The 22,930-nt window shown below is 35.0% G+C and overlaps 1 protein-coding gene across 6 annotated transcripts in view; it reads left to right on the plus strand.

The window, feature by feature from the left end:
• Positions 1-22,930, plus strand: part of Adgrl3 (adhesion G protein-coupled receptor L3) — a 734,036-nt gene that overhangs the window by 663,949 nt on the left and 47,157 nt on the right. For all 6 annotated transcript variants that reach the window (XM_050149593.1, XM_050149588.1, XM_050149591.1 and 3 more), the window contains 3 exons: positions 4,693-4,861; positions 9,801-9,926; positions 15,329-15,425. In XM_050149593.1, the coding sequence (XP_050005550.1) occupies positions 4,693-4,861; positions 9,801-9,926; positions 15,329-15,425 (392 nt within the window). The remainder of the gene's footprint in view (positions 1-4,692; positions 4,862-9,800; positions 9,927-15,328; positions 15,426-22,930) is intronic.

Here is a 22,930-nt window from a genome sequence, read left to right on the forward strand (position 1 = left end):
TATATCTGTGACATTACATAAAGTATCAACTTTTTCCTGTATTGTATATATTTTTAAATTTTTTGGAGAAATTTTTAAAGCCAAGAATAAAAACCATTTTCTCTATTTCTTTTTATTTTCCCTACTGTATAATATTTGTTTTAGGGTTTTATAATTTACAGTTTATGTTTATTCTTTTTGGAAGTAACTCTGTAATCCCAGTTTCCCAGATATTTTAATGAATATTTCCTTTTCCTGCCAAATTCCACTGCTACCCTCCTTCATGGCACCTCTGCCTTTTGTCCGCTTTTGGTCCCATGTACATAATGGATGCCCTTTACTCTTACTGCCTTATCACTATAACTTGCTCACTATCTGTAAGATAGATTTCATACAGATTCCAGATGTTTAATAATTGTTTGAGTGTATGCTTCTTTAATTACAGTTGCATAACAAAGCATAGTTATTTAGTCAGGAGAGCCAGTGTATGTAAAATTTTAACTAAGGTCAACCATGCCTCTATATACCTCTTTCAAGACAAGGTTTCTCTATAGCTTTGGTGCCTGTCCTTGAGCTAGCTCTTGTAGACCAGGCTGGCCTCGAACTAACAGAGATCCACCTGCCTCTCCCTCCTGAGTGCTATTATTAAAGGCATGCACCACCACTGCCTAGCTATTTTAAAGTATTTGTAAGCCTTCTATCTCATAGATAGAATATACTGATGTAATGGGACTAAATATAATATTAAACATTTTCACTTTGTCTTGTAACTTATACAATAAATTCATTATTTTCTGTCTGGGTACATTATAGCCAACAAAAATTGATAGACATTCTTCTGCAAATTTTTGTGACACAACGTAAACATCTCTTGCAATTATACTTATTGACCTAAAATGTTCATAAACCGTCCAGGTTCAGCATTATCCAATAGAACTTCCCTATGGTCCTATGGTGGTGGTATTTTCTAGAACTGTATCATCTAGAGCCATATGTACCACCGATGTGAGGATTTGGATCATTTGCATTATGACTTGTGTGCCTTGGAAATGGAATTTGAAGTGTTATTCTGTTTTGATGAATCTACACCGCCAGTTTTGATTAGCACTCACCACATGGAGTACATAATTCCATTCACTCTGCTCCATCTACTGATTTATTTCAGCCACATCTCTTTCCCTGCATCATATTACTTCCTGCACATCTTATCAGGCATTTAACTGTTCAATATTTATGTACCGAGTGTTTTCTCCATTGGATAAGAAATTTTATATTAATTTTATATTTTCAGTTTGAGGTTAGAGTTAGACAGCCGAGTAATATTAAAAGTATTTTGTTACTCAGATAAAAACTTTTTTTACAAGACTGCTATAGATTACACATTTTAATTGTGACCACTTTACAGATGCACAACCTGACACAGTCACAAGTTAATTAGATTCTGCCTAACGAATATCTAGTTATTGATGGAGCTGGGATGTATGTAAACCTGAGGCAAGCAGGCTTCACAGACGGGGCTCGCATTCTATCTCATTGCAATATTTACTCTCTCATATTTCTGGAGAGTGAGTTTTTATCAGTGCTTCTCTTTATTCAAAATTCATCACAGATGGGCCTTCTCAAGAACATTATTTGTGTATTCATAGTGCAAGAAAATATATTACTTCTGGCAAGAAGGAAGGAAAAAAGGAGCTGTAATGATCAGATTTAACTCAGGTTAATCATCATCTCTGTGTTAAAATTACTTAGAGGCATATTGTCCATAATTAAGTCATCTTATCCCCTAATATTACAGAATAAGGGAATACCTTTTAGTGGCATGGCATCTATCATTTTAAGCATGCCCCCAAGCCTTTTTTTCAGATTGCTCATAAAATTTCTCATTCTCTAGAGAAATGTGATCTCTAAGAAATAAATGTCTCTGTCAAGTCACAAGTAATATGAGCACATGATGAAAAAATGGAATTGTGAGTCTCATATGGGATATTGCAGTATTGTAAAATTGATTTTATTCCCTGGTATTTAAGTTCTCATGGTCATTTTAGGATTTACCTTCTGGATATAAAGGGAAGGTTATGATACCTTTCAGGGAGGTGGCAAATACAGGCCTTTGGTGAGGAAAGAGGAGGATTTTTTTTTCATATGAAATTCTTTATCATAAAAATGCTAATGTTGGTGTTCTTGTCTTTATGTCTATGCATTCTTTAGCTATGAGGATAACAGACCCTTCATCAAGTAAGAATGACCTGAATGGCTGATAAATTGCATTTATCAGTGTGGTCCCATGACCCAGCTGTCAGATCAGTACCGAGAATCGCTAGAGCTTCTGTCATTCACATTGAGGCAGAAGAGCAAACTGTGCAGGAAACGCTGGCATGCAACTTTTGCATAGAGTGCTACAGGTGTATTGCCATACAAAAAAAAGAATTCCCCTTCGCCTCAGTTAATGGGATATCACTTGAATTCGGTGCCTCAGTAACAGCACTTTCCTGTGGTACAGACTTGTCCCTCATGGAGAGCTCCTCAAATTGTGATGTGCCCGTCCACAGTCGTGGGGTCAAATTTCTGTTGTGTGTTCAGGTGTCATTCATTTTAAATTATTTTGTGACTCAGTAGCGTATCTTTAAAATGATTTTATGGATCAGGATCTACCTGCTTGTAATTAGTATTAACAATTTCCTATATTAACTGTATCTATAAAAGGGGGAAAGACTTTTTGAAATTTAAATTTTACCTATGCCATCTCTTCCTTTTGAAATTTGGCACCTGTGTCATGATGAATCATCTAATTGCTGATGAATACATTGAAATTTCTGAAACAAATTTACAAGTCTGTACCAGTCTAACAAATGGAGAGATAATGAAAACATTTGGTCATTTGCCTATAATTTTAAAACTTGCCTGTCCTGCAAGAATCAACTACAATTGGCCTCCTGTGGGCTACCTTGCTGTAGACGTTCAGTTTGTTCTTCTGGTGAAGAGTCCTTTGTCTCCATTCCCTGATGCCATCACATTTTCTTCTTCATGCTTTTGCTTATTTCCTTCTTTGGAAATGAGACCTCACTGCGGTTCTAGACCATTTGACCCTTGGCTCTACTGTGTGTTTTCTACTGGATAATGGCTGACGTCAATATTTTGTGCCATCATTTGGTTGCTAAGTCTATGAATTTTTTTCTCTTTATTTAATGATGATTCTTTCCATTTTTTTCCCTCTGCTATCTGTTAGAACCTGAGAGCTATTGTTTGAATGTTTCCATATTTTAGACTTCAGTTGTGAAATAAATATTAACATTGAAGGCGTTTTCTAATTCATATAAGCAAATGTGCCAAATGCAAGAACATACCTCCTTCATTCAAAGTCTTGGTGTTTTATAACAAACCTGATATGGTTAGTGGATATTTAAATATGAAATATAATGCCTGATTATGTGGAAAAAATAACAACATTATTCATTTTAATAAGCCTCTGGGACAATACCTTCAAATCTTTTCAAAAAATAAAATAATTGAATTCATATTATGGTGAATTATGTAGTTTTCTCTCCCTCTTCTCTTTGTAAAGAATCAATTACCCAAAATATTTTCTCCTTGGATATCAAAAATGAAAGATAACAGGATGCTGAAAAAAATTGTTAACTTGCTGTGTCCAAAGAAGTAATGCTGAGATAGTAAGGGATGGGCCTGTGAGTATGGAGGAATCTTAGATGCTCTGGGTCCTGTTTTCCCTCTACTTCCAAGTGGCAAAGGATTCCATATTCAGTTATTAGAGCCCCATCTATTACAACAGTTCTTTTTATTCCCAGTAAGTGTGCAGGATGACCATAAATACATGAACCCCTGTCATCCCCTTATTACCATGACCCATGGCAGCTTGGAGGAAACTAAACACATGGAGTAAAAGGGACAGCTTTCCTTCAGTGCTTTATTACTCCTTTCATACCACTCCATCCCCATTCTCAACTTCATCCTCTTCCCTGAGTTTGTAGGCGCTTCTAAGACTTGAAGACACCCTAGGCCTGCCAAGAGGTTAAAGGCCTGATTTTGAAAAGCCTAGTTCAGCATAATCAACCAGATAGTACACAAAAGCTAAAAAGTGCTTACCACTAGAGTGGAACTTTCTCTTTTAACCCTACTGTTTCCTGCACACCTCTACTGCTTTATAGAGTTAGAAAAACAAGCCTCTTTCGCTCTAAACATGTGCCTCAAATACTGGTTTCTTCTAGTCAAAGTTAGTTTTTTTTTCCAACAAATATAATAATTTTTAGTCAGGAAAAAAAAGGAAATTTGGAAATATGCTATCCAAAAGTATTAGAAGAAACACTGAGTGCCGAGTGATTCAAATATACCAAGGAGTCTGATGAAAACTAATGTAACTTTGAAGACTTTTCCTCCTTTCCCATTCACCATAATTACATATCCATACCATTTGCATACATATTGAAAACACATGAATAATTTATGGCACAAATCTGCTTTTGCTTAAATGAATTTCTGTGTTCATAACATTTTCATCCATGTACATCACCTCAAGCTTGATAACTTCTAGTACCATTAAGATCTTAAAGCACTTATATATACCACTTGTCTCACATTTTCTGTCATTAAAACTTACCATAACTTTTTTTTTTCAGTGTCAGTATCATTGATTGCACGTGGTTATATTAACTCGGCACTAATTATTTGTTAACCCTGCGTTTTCGCTTCTCTCCACAGGTCATGGGTTATAGGTGCAATAGCTCTCCTCTGCCTGTTAGGATTGACCTGGGCCTTTGGACTCATGTATATTAATGAAAGCACAGTCATCATGGCGTATCTCTTCACCATTTTCAATTCTCTACAGGGAATGTTTATATTCATTTTCCACTGTGTCCTACAGAAGAAGGTAAGCTACAGTTTTCCAAGCTCAAGTGACATATACTTCGTGATAGTAAAGGACGCACACCCTATTCACATACAGCATTCCTTGTTGTTTTCTTTAAATGAAACATATTACTCTACATTCTCAAAACCCAAATGAAACATATCACTTCATTTATTTTTATTTTAGTAATGACAAGATATATACATTGTAAATATATAATAGTTAGAAAGGGTGTTTAAGTTAACCAAACCACATTTTATTATTTGTATAATTTTCAAAAAAGTATTTTCTTACAGACTTGTTTGTATATCCATGGGGAGAAAAATGGAAGTTGTATTTTAGAGAGTAACTCTTCCAAGTAAATTGCAAAATAGGTGACTTTTATGATTTTATATACTGATAAGGAAATAATTCATTTAAAAAGACAAATTTAGTTATTAAGTACTTTGTTTCATATATTTGAACCATAAGATTGGGTTTCTAGTCTAATACTATTAACTCTATTAAAATTGTGTCTCTATAGTTTTTATTATATGGAACCTTAGTCAGATTGCTTGGGTTTCATTCTTAGGATCTCCATTTAAAAAGTTCTCTGATTTTTAACAAATTAATTAACCTCCTCATATCCCTGTTTTCCCATATGTGACATGGAGGTGATGAAAATAATTATGAAATAGTTAAAAAGATGGCTCTAAAAATGAAGTGGCAAATATTTTAATCTCAGAAAGTCATACTAAGACTTTAATTCTGTTTTGGAAAACAAGAAATATGAGGACTAATTTTCTCTATTTCAGATTTATTTATTCAAAACTAAAAATCAAAGTACTGTCCAAAACAGACATTTAATACTCATGTCCACTTATTAAGATGAGCAAGTAGATGAGAATAAAACAGAATTATATTGTGTTTCAATTTTAGCTGGCAGTAAATGTCTACTATGTTTTCCTATGGTTGCAAATATAGGATAGATTAATAATGATCAGCCAGATCCCTAAATCTAGATTACATATATTAGAATGGATGAATTTTATGCTGATGGAGTCATATTCACCACAAAGACAGGCTAAAATTGGATGACTGAAGTCTATCAAATGATGATATTCCCAAAATGTCAGTAGTTTAACTCACCATGTGCTTATTTTCACTCAATAACACACTAAACCCATGAAGACACAAGTTGGTTAAAGACTTGACATAGAATTTTGTAATCATCATGGTTGATGACATCAAGCAGATAATCTGGGAATGACAGAGAATTTTGTGAAAACCATCTGAATGTGGCTTATATCACTTCTAGGCCATTTCCATAAGACACGACTCCATAGACAGTACCAATTGAAGTTCTAGGAGTAGTGAGAACAACAGTTTAACCTTTAGCTTGTGTACCTAGAAGTAGAACAACTGAGTATGGCCACCAGATAGTAATTAGCTGTTCTTAATGGGTATAAAGAAGAAGAGACAGGCAAACAGTAAAGAAAAAGATCAGGTAATTATAAAGGATTTCTTTATCTCACCATTTTGGAGTTGGAGATGCCACTACTGAGGTTTTAGACTTGTGTGGTCTTCATCCTATAGCAAGCAGAGTTGCTTTCCTCCTCCCGGAGAGCCACTATTGCCACCCCAGGATCTCATCTAATCTTAATTACCTCTCAGAGACTGTACCTCTGGTACATTAACACATTGATGAAGGCATTAAGTTTCTAACAGATAAATTTTTCAGGGACAGATTCACATTATAGTATCAACTATAGGGTACTTAATAGATATAGGTGCTAAGCCATGATTGGGTACATATCTTTAGGTTTATAGTAAATAATCATCTTTTCTTTGTATTTTTAAGAGAAAAATGGGTGGCATTTTTATTTAGTATCAAGAACATGCCTCAGTACCAGCAAATATAAAAATTTTCTTACATAGTCAAATAATTGACTTTCTCACAACAAAAACATCTTTAAAAGTTTTCTGATTAAATTTCACTAATGCAACTTTGCTCTTACAATTGCTTATATATTTTGGCTAAATATATACTATTCACTAAGGTTACTTGTTGACTGATTAAACTCTTAAATAGAAACCTTTTGAATTGAAATTTATTTTGCAGTACAGATTGTATGGTATATCAACAATTCTTCCACTGGCTAGAGTAAGATTGGTCACTGTTGCCCTTTTTATGAATTCATTTATTCATTATACTCTCAATGCTCTAGGATTATTTATTCTGACTTAAAATTCTACAAGTGAGGTTTACTTTATTTTCTGTCTTCTATATTTTACACATCACATTGAAATAAGATAGTGTTATCAGATGACATATCATGTGAAGTAGATTAGATATTCTATGAACATGGCCCAAGTTAATCTTAACATTTTAAATCATATGAGAGCAAAAGATAATTAGCATATTGAATCACATAGCAATGCAGCTTTCATGGAGGTTGACATTGCCATATATCTAGATTTGCTGATTGTTTATAAAATGAGTTCAGAATATTCAATCTTTTTTTTTTTAAAAAAATGCAAATAGTTCACAATGAACTCCTATGGCTTAGTAGCAGTATTTCTTTGATACCTGGAAGAAGATTGCTTCTCCACATTTCTTCCTTCTCTTTTTTATTCTTTCTATTACAATATTTGTTCAAAAAAAAAAAAACTTCTGGATTGAAGAAACACAATCATTGGCTCGGTGCACCAGAAAAAGAAAATAAGATTAGAGGACATTAAAGTTCTTAAAGATGATTCACAAATTTAATACAAAATTTCAAACTATACTATCACAAGTATCTTTCTTTAAGATTATCTTAAAGCTTCCCAAAACTGTAATCAAATTATTGCCATATTATTTTAAGAATAATGAATAGTAAGCAGATATTCTATTGATAATTTAATAACCATCCTAACAAAATGGTCTTCATTTGTCGCATACTGTTAAAATAGGATGCCACCTTCTCTCTTGGTTTTTTATCTTTTCTCAACCTTATCTTGAAAGCAGAGTAATTGTAAACTTTCTTTTCAGTTCCGTCTCATAGGTATCTTTGATAAGTTTTATTTGGTCCTCACCACCTATGCCCACTGGGGCACTCTTCATTGATACTTGGTTTCACTCTGTTTCTCTGTCATTGTTCTTTTTATGGGGGGAGGGATACTGGGTTCACACTAAGCAAGTTTTTGACTTCAAAGCTATGTCCTTACATTCCATTACTTGTACTAAGTAATTTATTTCATTACAAAATAACTGACAGAAGCAACTTAAGGAAGAAGCATTAATTTTGGCTCACAGTTCAAGATGACATAGCACTTCATGGAAGTGAAGGTTTGTGGGAGTATAAGATAGCTGTTCATGTCAGATCCTCAGTCAGGAAGCAGAGTCCTGGGCTTCAGCCTGTGGTACTGTTTGCCTTCTGTAGACAGAAGTTTCTGTCCTATCCAATCCCATAGCTATTTAGTCCCAAAGAAACACATAGAGACTTATATTAATTATAAACTATTTAGCCCGTTAGCTCAGGATTATTATTAGCTAGCTTTTATAACTTAAATTAACCCATAATTCTTATCTATGTTTAGCCACATGTCTTGGTACCTTTTCTCAGTAAGGCATTCTCATCTTTGCTTCCTCTGTATCTAGCTGATGACTGAGTTTCTGCCTTTCCTCTTTCCCAAATTCTCTTAGTCTGATTCCTCTGACTATACTTCCTGTCTGGCTACTGGCCAATCAGCACTTTATTAAACTGATATGAGTGACAAATCTTAACAGTGTATAAATGTATTATCCCATAGCAGCCTTCATTGTAGTTCATCCCTCCTTAGTCAAACCTCTCAGGAAAGGACCCTATAGACGCATCTCTGGTGTGTTCTCATGACTTTAAATCTGTTCACACTGACCATGAGATTAGCTATCATACCATTCCTATTAGATAATAACTATTCAAACAAAGTGAGTCCCTAAAAAAAACCAGAATATAGTTTGAATATAAATAATTTTTCTTTAAAATCATATATTTAATTTTAATTTTCAATGAAATTACACCGGAATGCTACATTGTTATAAATAGTAGAAATTATGTACTCAGTAAAATTGTTTACATAAAGGATTAACAATTATGTATAAATATCACATCATCCTGTGAACATATATGTGTACAATAAGTATGATAAGATTTCCCTTTGTTGTGTTATTTTTGACAAGTAGGAATATCATTTATTTTCATGTTTTGTTCAGTTAAATCTACAGTAATAAAAATTTGGACATGTCCAAAAATTCTTGATATATCCCCAACTTTGAAAACACAAATTATATATGTTGATCTTTATTTCCTCAGTACTTTTATAAATTAAGAATTTATTCTCCAGGGCTGTTTAAAAATAAAAGAGTAGCTATATATCTGTGTAATTATTAAAACAATTTTATGGAAGTATATTAAAATATTTCAAATGTTTTATGCTTTCTTGAAATTTTAATCTTAGAAGAAAAATGAGCACGAAATACAGATTTAAATGAGATGCTTAGCTCAGCACAGTTCCATTTTCTGTCTTTAAATATTAAATCTTTTTTCTCTTTGCTCTCTTGGCTTCTCTGCCTCACTCTTTTCAACTTTCTCACTGATTTTTTTTTATCTAAAAAACAATAGTTAAAATACCAGTGCACCAATAAGTCAAACTCTAAAATTAATAAGTCTAAAACAGTGTCTTGAACGTTTCAAATACAATGTCTTTGAATTACGAGGTAATACTACTGGGTGTTACTGATACAGCATGAGTATTTACAAAGATTACAGTAGCATGAGATTTAAGATTGTTAACATGAATTTTACTATTTCATACTACAATATGATGATAAACAGTTTTTGTTTCTGTGGAGTTAGGAAGTATGTTCCTGAAAATAAAAGCTCATATACACATTATATCATTATTTCTTAGCTGAAATGGATGAAGTACTAATAGAAGTTAACATTTCATTGGCTAGGTACGGAAAGAGTATGGGAAATGCTTGCGCACGCATTGCTGTAGTGGGAAAAGCACGGAGAGTTCGATTGGCTCAGGGAAAACATCTGGTTCTCGAACTCCAGGACGGTACTCCACAGGCTCACAGGTAAATAATACAGCTGGCTCCTTGAGGTGAAATAATCTTTCCTTTGGTCACTCTCTGATCACCCCATCACATATGTCTGTCACATCAAGAGTTTTGTTTCAGTGTGACTGTCAGGAAACAAGAGGAATAAAAATTACACAAAAATTATGGAATCTACAGAATTTGGGTGAAGCTTATAAGACTCCTCTCCAACTTGTGTGCCATCCGCAGATAGTGGCTGATGTGGAAGAGAAAGTCAGTTTACTTCAAGGATGGGGACTCTCGTATGTGGCCCATGCTCCATTAAATAGTCGAAGACCCATTTGAGTGAAGGTCAGCACTAATTAGACCCAGGGGATCACAAGGAAAACAAACAGAAAAACAACAGCAAAATGAGACTATGACGGTGGGAGGTCTAGGAGAAGTTGGAACAGGGAGTAGAAAACAGATCTAATTAAAATAAATTGTATACATGCATGGAACTCTCAAATAAAAAATTGAAATAAAGATGTTTAAATTTAGATTGTGAAATATACAGTCTAAAACCACATAATTATTAATGACATAAGAATGGTTACTGCAGACAGAAAGAGATTTGCTACTAGAACTGAAATTTACAGAAAGTTCTATTTTATACTTACGATTCACAAATGTCTTAGATATTTAAATGGATACAATAATTCTCAGTTGCATACTATAAAAAATATATAAATGATATATAGGAGTGGAAAGATTGTTCACCTGTTAAGAGCACTGGCTGCTTTTCCTGAAGGTTTGATTCCTAGCTTCCATATGTGGTGCGTGTCTTAAAGGATCTAAAACCCATTCTGGCCCCTGCAGGAAGTGAATACATGTGGTGTACAGGTGTATGTGCAGCCAAAACACCCATATACATGAAGTTAAAATGTAAAACAAAAAGTTTCACACAGCGGCATGCTCAGGGAAAAAATGCAGTTCGCACAATGTTATGTCTTTGAAAATTGAATGATCCAGTGCATTTAAGAATATCAATAAACCATCTTTGGCATAAATCGTCTATGGCATTACCCCCACCACCACCAGTCCAGTAGGAAACATTGTTAAATGATCCCAAAGAACACTATAAGCTTTTAGGTAAAGTGTTTGCCATTTACCAAGGCTGCAATGATTGTGTGGGTCATGAGAGAATTTGAATTGGAACTAGCGTCCTAATCCTCCATGGTTTAGTAGCAAATATGATAATGTTTAGATTGTTCTGGGGAAGACTTGAATTAAGGAGATAAGTACAGTTTCAGTGTTTTGTAATGCTATATGTCAGACCAGTTCTGTTGCGCATGCATGATGGGCAAGCAATGGACCTCCAATATGCAATTCCAGAAAAATCTTTATCATTGGATTTATTTACAAAGCTTAATGAATTAAGTTTACATCAGCAGTTCCTTTTGCCTTTAAAAAATCATTTGCAAATAAACACATCTGGTTATTTTAACCACATCATCTGACTACAGCTCCAAAGACCTAGCTAGCACTGGAACTCATAAATCAAAGTGGGCCATAAAACACTATCTTCTAACTTAATGGACTTTTATTTGGCAAATAAAACGTGACATCTAATATCAATCTAATATATTCCTCACTAAATTTTAACAAGACCTTATAACTTTCAAAGTGTATCAGACTATCTTAAATATCTTAATAACCACAAATCGTAAAACTTAGTCTAAACATGCTGTGTAGTCATTAGCACTTTAAATGTAACCTGCTACTTTCATAACTTTCTGGGGTTTCAGAGTCACAAATTAAGGATTGCAAGATGTGCTCACTTAGGTGAGCAGAGATTTTTGTGTTTGGAATATTCAGTCTGCAGCAGACACATGAGAAGAATAAGCAAACCAGGATGATGCTTCGAGCAATATCCCCCGTCTTGTGAATAGTTATTTCTACCAAATAACTTCTGCCCCTCCCCCTTTTGTAGTAGCAATTTGAATCACTTTGAAATTAAAATGACTGAGAATCTGCATATCGGCCAGCCTGATTGGACTCAGTCTGCACTCCACTTTACTTCGTCATTACTGATCACTCTATAGTCATTTTACTGATAATATCATTATACAATTATAATGTACAAGAATTTTACTTGAGTTACAGCAGACTGGTGTGGTAATTGCCAATACCTTTGAAGAATATGACCAGGTAATGCAGTTCAGTAAAATTTTCAGATGAGAACGCTATGCTTTCAACCCCAAGCTTACCCTTTACCAGCCGTGATTTTTTAAAAAAAGGAACTTCTTATATTGTTCTTTTCCTTTTATTATATAGTATCTCATTATGTGGCCCACAAATTGGGATTCTATTTCCTCAGCATTACAAGTCAGAAGAAAGTTTTAGTTATTTTTTAATATATTTTTTAAAATTTTTATTTGCTTATTTATTAAAAATTTCCACCTCCTCCCATCCTCCCATTTCCCTCCCCCTCCCCCTACTCCCCCTCNCCCATCTAGGTCTAGGAAGGTGAGCATCCAAACAGACTAGGCTCCCACAAAGCCAGTACATGTAGTAGAATCAAAATCCAGTGTCATTATCATTGGCTTCTCAGTCAGCCCTCGTTGTCAGCCACATTCAGCGAGTCCCAGAAGAAAGTTTGAATACGATTTACTCTGCTTTCCCATGTGCAAAACGGTAGCAGTAGTAGTTTTCTTATGCTGTCATGATAAAGCTAATGTATTGGAATAGTCGTAGGTGTTCAATAAATTGGTGGCTGCTGTGATTTACTAGTGTCCCTAGTACAGGGTAGAATGTCACATATATTTCAAGTTGTATATTTTCTTCACCTTTGCAGTTTATAACATAGCTCTATATTATTTTTGTATATTGTATAAAGCTAATTTTTGTTAGTTGTGACAATATGTCCCTACATAAGTGATAGATACATTCTGTCAGAGTACAATGAAAAAAAAAAAAAAAAACAGGGGTGGAGATAGGACTCATGAGTTAGGTGTGCTCACTGCTACTCTGAGTTTGAGTCCATGCATCAACATGGCATGCAACAGCCTCCTGTAACTCCAGTTCCCAGGGTTCCAATTTCCACTACTGGTCTCTGCAAATACTGCATACATGTGGTGCACAGACATTCATGCAAGGAAAACTCCCGTTAAATAAAAGTTAGTCTCAAAAATTCTTTTAAAAGCAAATAAATGTTTTAATACTAATTGTGACTTTTTGTAAGAAAACGTCAAAATCTTCACCATTATAAAAAAATGGGCCTAGAAATAAATATCACATCAAAGAACCTCTAAAATAATAATTTCTATGTATTTTAATTTTGAGTTTGGATTACTAAGTGCATCCTGTATAATGACATAAATCTGTTAAACTCTTGGGATAAAAATGATTTAAAGATAACTTCCCTTATAATCTAGGACGTTAATTCTCATGTTGATAGTCAAGAATTTATTAGCAGACAGACCACAATGCAATTCAAGGTGGAAAGCTGCTGGGGAGAGAAATAAGTTATGTGAAGTCCCCAGATGTCTCACAGTTCCAGTCGTGGAGAAAGGTCTCTTTTGAGGTGGTTATTTATGTCAACGTCTAAACAGTATTCTTTGTCAGAGAAGGGATTTTAGGAAAGCATAGTTCATGTTGGGAGAAAACTTGAGGCCAAGGAAACTGGCAAATTCAGGAATAGAAAGAATATCATTAGGTATTCTCGGAAAGATTGGGGAAACCTGACATTCTGAGGAACCATGAAAGAGAAAGCCATAGGAGAGCACAGGTGATGCACCCCAATGTGCTGGTGAGTGTATGCAAATTTAGATTTTATTTTGATTATTTTGAAAAGCTGAAGGGATGAAGAGATAAGATATTATCCATATGTAATAAATATTATATAGTAATTGTAGTTTTGGAGAGGTGTGGCTGTCAAAACCAAGAGTCAGAGGCCTCCTCACCTCCAGGTATCATTTTCTTACTTCCTGCTGACTATAACTTACAAAAGATTAATAATATGGGAATTTGGTAAAACATCAATTTATAGGACTATATATGCAGGGAGATTTTATACTATGGAACAAGAGAATGTTCTACTCACTTTGATCAACCTGTGATACCTTTGTTATTTATCTTTCCTGGTTTATTATATTGTATTTGGATGTATTCACTTGTTAAGATATAACTTTTTAAAAAGAAAAGGGTGTGCATAATAAATATGAAGCTGTGAGGCATATTAAATGAATGAACCCCCTTTGATCCAACATTTAGAATGGGAAACAAAGTGTCCCCAGTGTGTTTCTCCCCGGAGTGACATCTCCCTAAACCATCTTTATGTCGCTCACCAAATCTGAATTTATTTCATTGACTTATTATCATTGTCTCTCCTTCTTCTACATTATGTCCTTTGTTATCCCTGTAAGTAAAGTGATATCTTATTGTATGAGTATTGTGCAATTGTTTTTTTTTTCACCTCCATATTCTAAGACATGCCCTGATGTCGTCGAAGATGCTGAGTTTTGCTGTATATGCATGTGTCTGCACTCCGTTATTCTCTCAGATTAGTGTTATATACCAATATGGCTGAATACTTCTCACGGAATTTTAAGACCTACACAATTGTCAGATATCCTAAGACTAATCACTGCTACTATTCAAACTAGCAGGAACATGGCTAGCTTGTGAGTTTGAGGACACTATTAGTAGCACCAACATTTCTTATTAAGCCGTTTCTATCTAGAAAAGCCTCTGGAAGTACGTTGTTTCCTCCTCAGAAGATCAATATGTTTTGATCACTAATTTAATAAAATAGCAAAACACGGTAAAAGAGAAAACTTCTTCCCCAGACTAAAACTTCCTTTGTGAGTGATCTGACTCTTAGATATTTGAATTTAGAAATAAAAATCATAATGGAAGACTTTTCAGGTATCTCTAAAAGCTTCCTACCGTGAAGTGATGAATACAGCTGAGATACCCACTTTAACTCCTCAAAAGAAAAGCCAGGAGGTATGTAATCTCTGAAGTGTCATTGGTTTCCTTGAAAAACCCTCTGGAAAATGTACTTTTAGTAGCATTTCAATAGTATTCTGTGTTCTTTTGTTACCACACTCTTATGAGAGTCTGAATTTTTTAATTTGCTTTACATTTGAAACTGAAGTTTTCTAAAGTACACATCTGTGTGTGTTTAATGTTGTTACGCTGGTAGAGTACTTTGCCTTTTTCATTGTCCAAGTTTTAATTGTTATGGCTTGGGCATCAATAAAAATGGCTAATAACAAGAAAATAGCACCACCAATTTCATTCCTGATGTTCTCATGCCACTGCTTTGCAAGTGTAGAGAAATGTTTCTTTGCTGGATGCTAGGGCCAGAGACCTTATATGGCTTTCAAAGAAACTTTAGAACGTGTGCGGAAAGTCACTTTCTCACGAGTCTGCCTCCTTCTTCCTTCTCAATACAGAGCCGAATTCGGAGAATGTGGAATGATACTGTCCGAAAGCAGTCGGAGTCATCCTTCATCACTGGAGACATAAACAGCTCCGCGTCACTCAACAGAGGTAGTTAGGAATGATGTTTCATAGTTCTTGCTTTTCTGAAGAATGTAGGAACGTCTTAAATGCATTGCTACATATATATGTTCTTTTTACTGGAAATATTGTTAAGGGTTTGAGCATTGGTGAGTGCAGCATTCTATTCCATTATTCGTAGATTATTTTTAGTACTGAATTCTCAGGAAATCTTTTATGAGAGAAATTATAGAACGAGAAACTTCTTTTCCTAATCATCTGCCACTCTTATAAACTGGTGGGTCGTTAGGCCTCACAGGAAGCAGTCAAGATGGGCAATTATATGGTTATATAGTCTGCTAAGCATCATAGAGTTCCAATTGTCCCAGGTATAAGGTGATTTCATCATCTTTGTGGAAGTAAAATATACTGTCTAATACATAGTTGAGGCAAAATAAGATAAAATTAATGTAACCTCAGTATCAAGACATATATCCAGATAACCTTGGATGTTTAAAGGTCTAGAGTGAAAAAGACGCTTATATTGTTTTATGAATGGGGATGGGGTGTTCATATAATACTCGTGGATGAGATGCTCCAAAATCACCACTTAGGCTTCAAGTTAACATAATTTGCCATTTTGTTTGTGAAAAATCAATCTATATGTATCTCTCTCTGTTTCTCTGTCTCTCTCTTGTGTTTATATGTGCACGTGAGTGTGCATGTCAGTGTGTATGTGTGTGTGTGTGAGAGAGAGACAGAGAGAGGGAGGAGAGACAGAGAAGAGGGAAATGAGAAATAACTGGCCTGCCATAGAAATGAGTGAATACAGTTTGAAGTGAGTGTCGGAAAGCACTTACATCACAGTTTTATCCCTGAAGCTCTCAGTTTTATGAAATAAATTACTTTTGTTACTACCATTGTTCTTGTCTTAATGTCAAACAAGTTGATCAGTCTCTTCTCAGCCAGTTTTGCAATGCTACTTAGAAGCAGATTATGCAGCTATTTTACTTTATCATTATGAACTCTGATGTTGCTCCAGATAGCCTCCTATAAATGGTTTCGTACTCATATAGTTACGAATAATGTGGTAGGACAAATGGTATGCGAGTTGAGCTTGATGCCAATATGCATGGTTTACACTAACCTTGTTAAGGTTTGGATGTGTTTGAGTCATTGAAACAGCAACTGTAATCAGTGATGACTTCAAATCACCTGTATTACATTATGATAAGGAAAAAGAGTGGGAACATTCATCCAAACCCAAGAAAAGGTTTTAAAATGGAACAGCTCTATTCTTACTTTGTTCATTCTCAACTTTTTATTTGCTAGCTTATGCCCACTTAGAAAGTCCCTCCCATGTTTTCTTCATGAGAATGTGTGGAAATCTCAGTATTTCCTCACTTTCTTTCATAAGTCATCACTCATGCCTCATGACCTTGACGTTAATTTGCTGCCTGTATGACCAATGTTCTTTGTTGTTGAATGATGCCATTTGTAGAGGTTTTGATCCTATAAAGAAAACTAGCTTTTCCAGTAAGATCCTGACAAAGTATCTAGAGTCCAGAGATCACCGCAGCCATGAGAGAATTTTTGTTTAGAAAAGCTGAGACAATAGGATTTTAACGATATGTAGTCTTTTGGCCTATTGTGAGGACAGACACACTATGATAATTATTTTTTTTTAGCTAGTGATGTGATCAGATTTAGTGTAAAGACACTATACTATGTAAGTTTAGTAATAAATGCTTACTGAGCTATTTTGTGACATTAAAATCAAACACATAGTCAAACCCATTACATAGTATCAATTTTTATTTCTTTCTCACCAGTTCCCTCAAATTTCAGCAATTTTGAATGCAGTGATCTAAGCATGACTGGGCCAATTCAAAATAAATTAAAAATAAATATATTTTGTATTGGCTGATTTTATATGTTAGTCTATTCATTAACATTCTTATTCTGAAGATATTTAATGAAGCTGTTAATTGCAGAGTCTAAAATTTTTATAACATGAATAAGTTACTTTGGTAATGAGCTAGGGGAAAGAATGAACATGAGTTTTCAATTTGGCATGTGTTTGGGTTGTGATCTTTTTCAAGGTATATAGTCTTCCTTTAAATCACAATATTAGTGGTGCTGGAAGTGACAGGGCTTTTCTTCATTTCCTGTATTAATTTTCCTGTGCCACCCCCCAAAAATATCCCAACTGAGGAATTCTTCAGTTTATTTTCATCTACTTTTTCCTTTGAATTTCCATGCATGTAAACAATGAATCTCAATCAGATCCCTCATTCCCCTCTCACCTCTCTCCAGGATCACCTGTCACATCTTCCCTTAAGTTTATATCTGTCAATTATTTATTTATTTTTATTATTTTAATTTACAGACTCCAGTTAATACTGATCATATGCTCATGGGTATGGGATTATCCTTAGGGGCATGAAACGACCTTCAAGAGGTCACACTGTTAAAGAGAAGTGGCTCTCCCTCGCCCCCATATTCATCAACTACCAAGTAGCATCTGCACTAGAAACAGAGCCGCGGATGACCTTCACCAGTTCATCCATTGTTTTTTTTAATCCCCAAATTATTAGAATAATTTGAAATTTTATTTCTTCTTTTTCTATATCTAAAGATAGTCTTTAACCTCCTTCTTTAATCTTGTCTTATTCCCCAGGATCATATCTTCCCTGCATTCAGGCGTGTGTAACATATTTAGGTATGTGACATCCAAGATTCATATTTCCAGATAAACACGTCAGTCACCTCAGCAATATAGTAAATCACATCTGTGTACTCTGCAGATTCTATCCTCTACCATTAAAATAAGCATCATAGATACTACATCTTTGCATCTTCATATATTCTAACCTCCCACTCATTCTTAGATCCAGCTGTAAAATTTAAAAATTCTAAATCCATATCTTACTTAGATTTGCACATTTATTTATTTTTGCTTTAAGAGTACTGAACTTTGGAAACTACAAGCTATGTTTTTTTTTTTTAATTTTACCTTAGGTTTTCTTTCAAATCATATTACTGCACATTATGTCAGAGGAGTGTCATTTTATAAATTTACATGTCTTATCCTATATTCTTTTAAACAATAACAGTAATTTAGGATCTGTTAAGAATGAGGAGTCTGTCATACAGAGCAGAGACATTTTTATTGTTTTTGGTTGGTGTTTGGGTTTTGTTAATTTCTTTGTTTTTCCATCTGAGATAGTCTTTTCTTAACCAACTTGTTGCATTGTATATATTGACTATATCCGATTATCTTTTTAAATTTCCCAGTATAACAAACTTGATTGCTATTTGGACTTTATTTCTAGGTGTTATATAAAAACCTAAAAATTGTATTGCTAATTTTCAATGTAAAGTCTTAACTTAGAAAGGCTATTGTTTGGCCACCGGTCTTTTTTATAATGTAGGTATGTATTTCAACTATCTGTATCATGACTTTTTTCCCATAAATATTCCCTAAAAATCTCAAATTTTCTCTTTCTTTCTTTTAATTTATTCCTTCCTTCCTTCCTTCCTTCCTTCCTTCCTTCCTTCCTTCCTTTCTTTCTTTCTTTCTTTCTTTCTTTCTTTCTTTCTTTCTTTCTTTCTTTCTTCTCTTCCCCATGTGCTCAGTATTGTATTCCACACCCAGGCAAATCTGAGATTCTTGCAGCCAGTAGCACTACGAAAGTAACATTTCTCATGGCACTATCCCAACTGGGAGAGGAACCTTTAGACAAGCTGTATGGTGGTGGACATAGGGGTCCAGCCAAGTGTAACTCTAAGAGAGGCCAGCGTTTCCACAGACTTGATTGGCAGCTAGAGGCTTTGCTTACTGCTTTACTTAAATATGTACTATTTTGTTTTGGAAGGCTACGAGACACTGTTCATCCCCAGCTTCTCCCATGGCTATTTCCAAAGAAATAAAATTGCTCTTCAGCCTTGTAGGCTGGCACTAGTAGGAAGGGAGTGTAGTCATCTTCTCATTCATACCTCCTGCTTCCCATCTCTGCTTTGGAATTCTCATTACACTTAGTTTTCCTTCTATTTATTTAATTGAGTTCAAACATTTTTTTTTCTTTATAACCAAGATCTTCAAGCTGGCTCCTCCAATGTGGTGGGGCCCCCAAGCCTAATCCTGGCCAATAGTAATTTCAAAAGCAAGGTTCTTCTGGATTAGGTTCCTATTTCTCCCTTATTTTTTATACCTCAGTTTTGTCAACCTACCACACAAGTTAAAAAGAACTAAATGTTTTTTTGTTTGTTTGTTTGTTTTGGTTTTTCAAGACAGGGTTTCTCTATGGTTTTGGAGCCTGTCCTGGAACTAGCTCTTGTAGACCAGGCTGGTCTCGAACTCACAGAGATCCACCTGCCTCTGCTTCCCGAGTGCTGGGATTAAAGGCGTGCGCCACCATCACCAGGCTAAGAACTAAATGTTTTATGTGGAGACCTGAGCAGAGAGGCTACAGTTATTGAAGCCATCTTGAATTGTTTCATGTGGAAAGAATGCTTTTACATGTGTAGCACTTGCATATAGATTCTTCTTTTGGGGGTCCAGAGTTGTATCAATCTGCACACATTCTTAACACATGTATGTAGTCAGTAAACCTGTGATGTTCCATGACACCCTGTTTATGTTCATAGATTTGTAAGAACATAGCTACAAGCCTGTTCAAAGCTGGACTGACCTGCTAGCAGCATTTGCTGGTGAAATGGGGGAAAGATTGCCACCAGGGAGACATTTGCAAGTACTAATTCTGTTGCCTCTCATGGTAGTTCGAAGAATTACACCATTTAATTCAGTGACTTCTGGCAAAGGGATTCTTCTCTCACAGTCCATGGAATAAGTATCTAAAGGGAGTGAAAACTAATTCTTGCCAGTGTCTCAAGGTACCAGACTTTAAAATTCCCTGTTTATTGCTCAGGGTTTCTTTTCCTTTTTATTACCCAGAAAAGGATGGGGTGAATGAGTCAGTTCCATAAATGCCAAGTAAAATGTGATAATTTACCTAAGAGGGTACTAGTTTGAGGCTAGCCAGCAAATACATAAATAAATAAATAAATAAATAAATAAATAAATAGTAAATAAACAAGTCAATAATTATGCTGAATAGTCTAAATTCTAAAAAATGTAAATTACATCTCGCTATTCCTACTCTCTATTTGGTTTTAGAGCTATATTTTAGTATCAACCAAGTAAAGATAATGTATCTCTTCCTTTCTTATCCCATGATAGAGGCAAATACTGTCTCCTGTTTACTTCCAAGCCCTACACTACCACCTAGGAGCCTAGGGAACACTACTTCAATTCAGCTAGCCCTGCTAAATAACCATTTTGTAGCAGAGCAGGGAAGTGACTCGACCTGTTTGTAACTCATGTCTTCTCAGAGCCCCTATTGTCTTTCTCAGGAGGTTGGCGACTGGAGCAGAAGCAGCTTCACAATAAATCACCTGCTACCTCATTAATATGCAGGCTTCTAAACATATTTTGTTTTTATGCTTTTAAAGTAAATGCAAATGAACAAATGTAAGGGGTGTTTGACTGTGATTAATGATCTATATAAATTAAAGTTACTAGGGTAAAACAGCACATGCACTCAGTGCACTTTATTAATATCAGTAAATATGATTTGATTTATGTGCATAAAATAAGTGATAGTGCCCCAAAGCCTTGCTGTTTCGAGGGATTATAAAATCACTCACTGTAAATATTAACCAGCTACTAATATAATCTGACATCGACTTTTGAAGTTTGCAAAACGATTTAATAATCTGCTTATAGTGGGTAGCATAGCTTCATAAATCAGAACAGAATGCTTAACACACTAAGCATTATAAGGAGCAAATGAGTATTCTGGGGCATAACTCTACTATTATATTTATTTTAGGATTTTTGTCATTTCTATTACTATGGGGACAAGGACTTTCTATGTCAGTATCTTCCTCTGTGAATGTCATCAATAAGAACCTAAAAGTGTAAAATAAAATAAAGAATTCTCCTTTAGAAAGCAATTTTCTGTTTTAAAAATAACCAAGTGCAGCAAAACTACAGATTTTAAAGGTGAGAAACTGAGTCAAACAAAGGAGTCCTAGGATTACTCTGATTCCTAGCTTAAGGAGGCCAGAGGTGAACACCCCTCCACTCCACTGGCCAAAGGCAATACATCACAGACCCATTTCAGACAGGAGTAAAACTACCTGTTTTAACTGCCTGGCAGAAGCAAGAGAGAACGTGATTCTGAGCAATTCCTCAGCACCCTTTCCCCTCTTCTTCACCTTCGCCCTATAATATAGCTCCTTCATATAATCCAGTCCCCTGGAAAAAGTGAACAATAGCGAGCAGTTTGTATTTGTTGTGATTATTATATTACTTAAAGCTCTCATAGACCCATTATGAGGGGAATTCTCTACCAGTGGCTACTCAGCTTACCGCATTATCCCTTTCTCTCCTGTACTAAAATCCCACCAAAATTTGCTAAGTTGTTAATATAAGTGCCGAATAGCCTCTTTACTTACATTTGAAATGTTACTGCATTTAACAGAATTTTCTAAAGGCATAGTATGAGTTTTTTGTTTGTCTTAAGCATTTTTTTTAGCTATGTGGAGAACTCACATAGGAAATGGAGGCATTCTTTTATTTAAAGGAAACAATACACCCATAAATTCTGTGGTAACTTTTCATTGTTATGGTACAACATCCAAAGGAACAGTGGAGATAGATTTGGGTTTATGGTTTCGGAGGTTGCCATTCAAAGTAAACTGGCTCCATTGATTTCAAGCCCGTGACAGACCTCAGCATTGTGGGAGGACATGAGAAAGGGTTAAGCGGTTTACCGCAGGACACCTAGAAACAGAAAACAGGCAATAGCCAGAGCAGAGCATGGTCCCAGACCTACTTTCTCCCAGAAGCTTCTGCCTACCAAAGATTACAATAAATATATTTCTTTCAAGAATGTATATCTAAGTGACCTTTATAATTTTGAAGTAAACAGGGATTAACTCTAGCACATCACAAATTAGTATGTGAAAGGTGACATCTGATTAGGAAAAATACTTACTAGAAAAAGATAAGTTGTTATGCCTATAATTAGACTATATCCAATTAAAATGGCTTTTTTTTTGTAAACAACGGCTTACATTTTCACTAGCTCAGTCTAACTTTCAGTAGACCAAGTAAATGTTTAATAGATTCTATAATAAATTTTTTCATCATGTTTTTTCATAATTCTTCATCCTAAAAGTGTGGCTACTTTATAACACATTGCCAAGTATTATAGAAGGGAATGTGTAACCACAGGAGATCGTTCATGCATTAAGAAAGATTAGAAAGGATATAAGGAGTGAAGGAAGAGAATCAGTTTTGTTTTAAAGAAATAGAAGCAGGTCAGGTGGCAGTGGTGCTTGCCTTTAATCCCAGCACTCAGGAGGCAGGGGCAGGTGGATCTCTATGAGTTAGTTCAAGGCCAGCATGGTCTACAAGAACTAGTTCCAGGACATGCTTCGAAACTACAGAGAAACCCTGTCCAAAAAAAAAAAAAAAAAAAAAAAAA

The sequence above is a fragment of the Alexandromys fortis genome, unplaced genomic scaffold (genome assembly GCF_014885135.2).
Source record: "Alexandromys fortis isolate MF-2015 unplaced genomic scaffold, M_Fortis_MF-2015_v1.1 scaffold_0, whole genome shotgun sequence".
NCBI classification, from domain to species: Eukaryota; Metazoa; Chordata; class Mammalia; order Rodentia; family Cricetidae; genus Alexandromys; species Alexandromys fortis.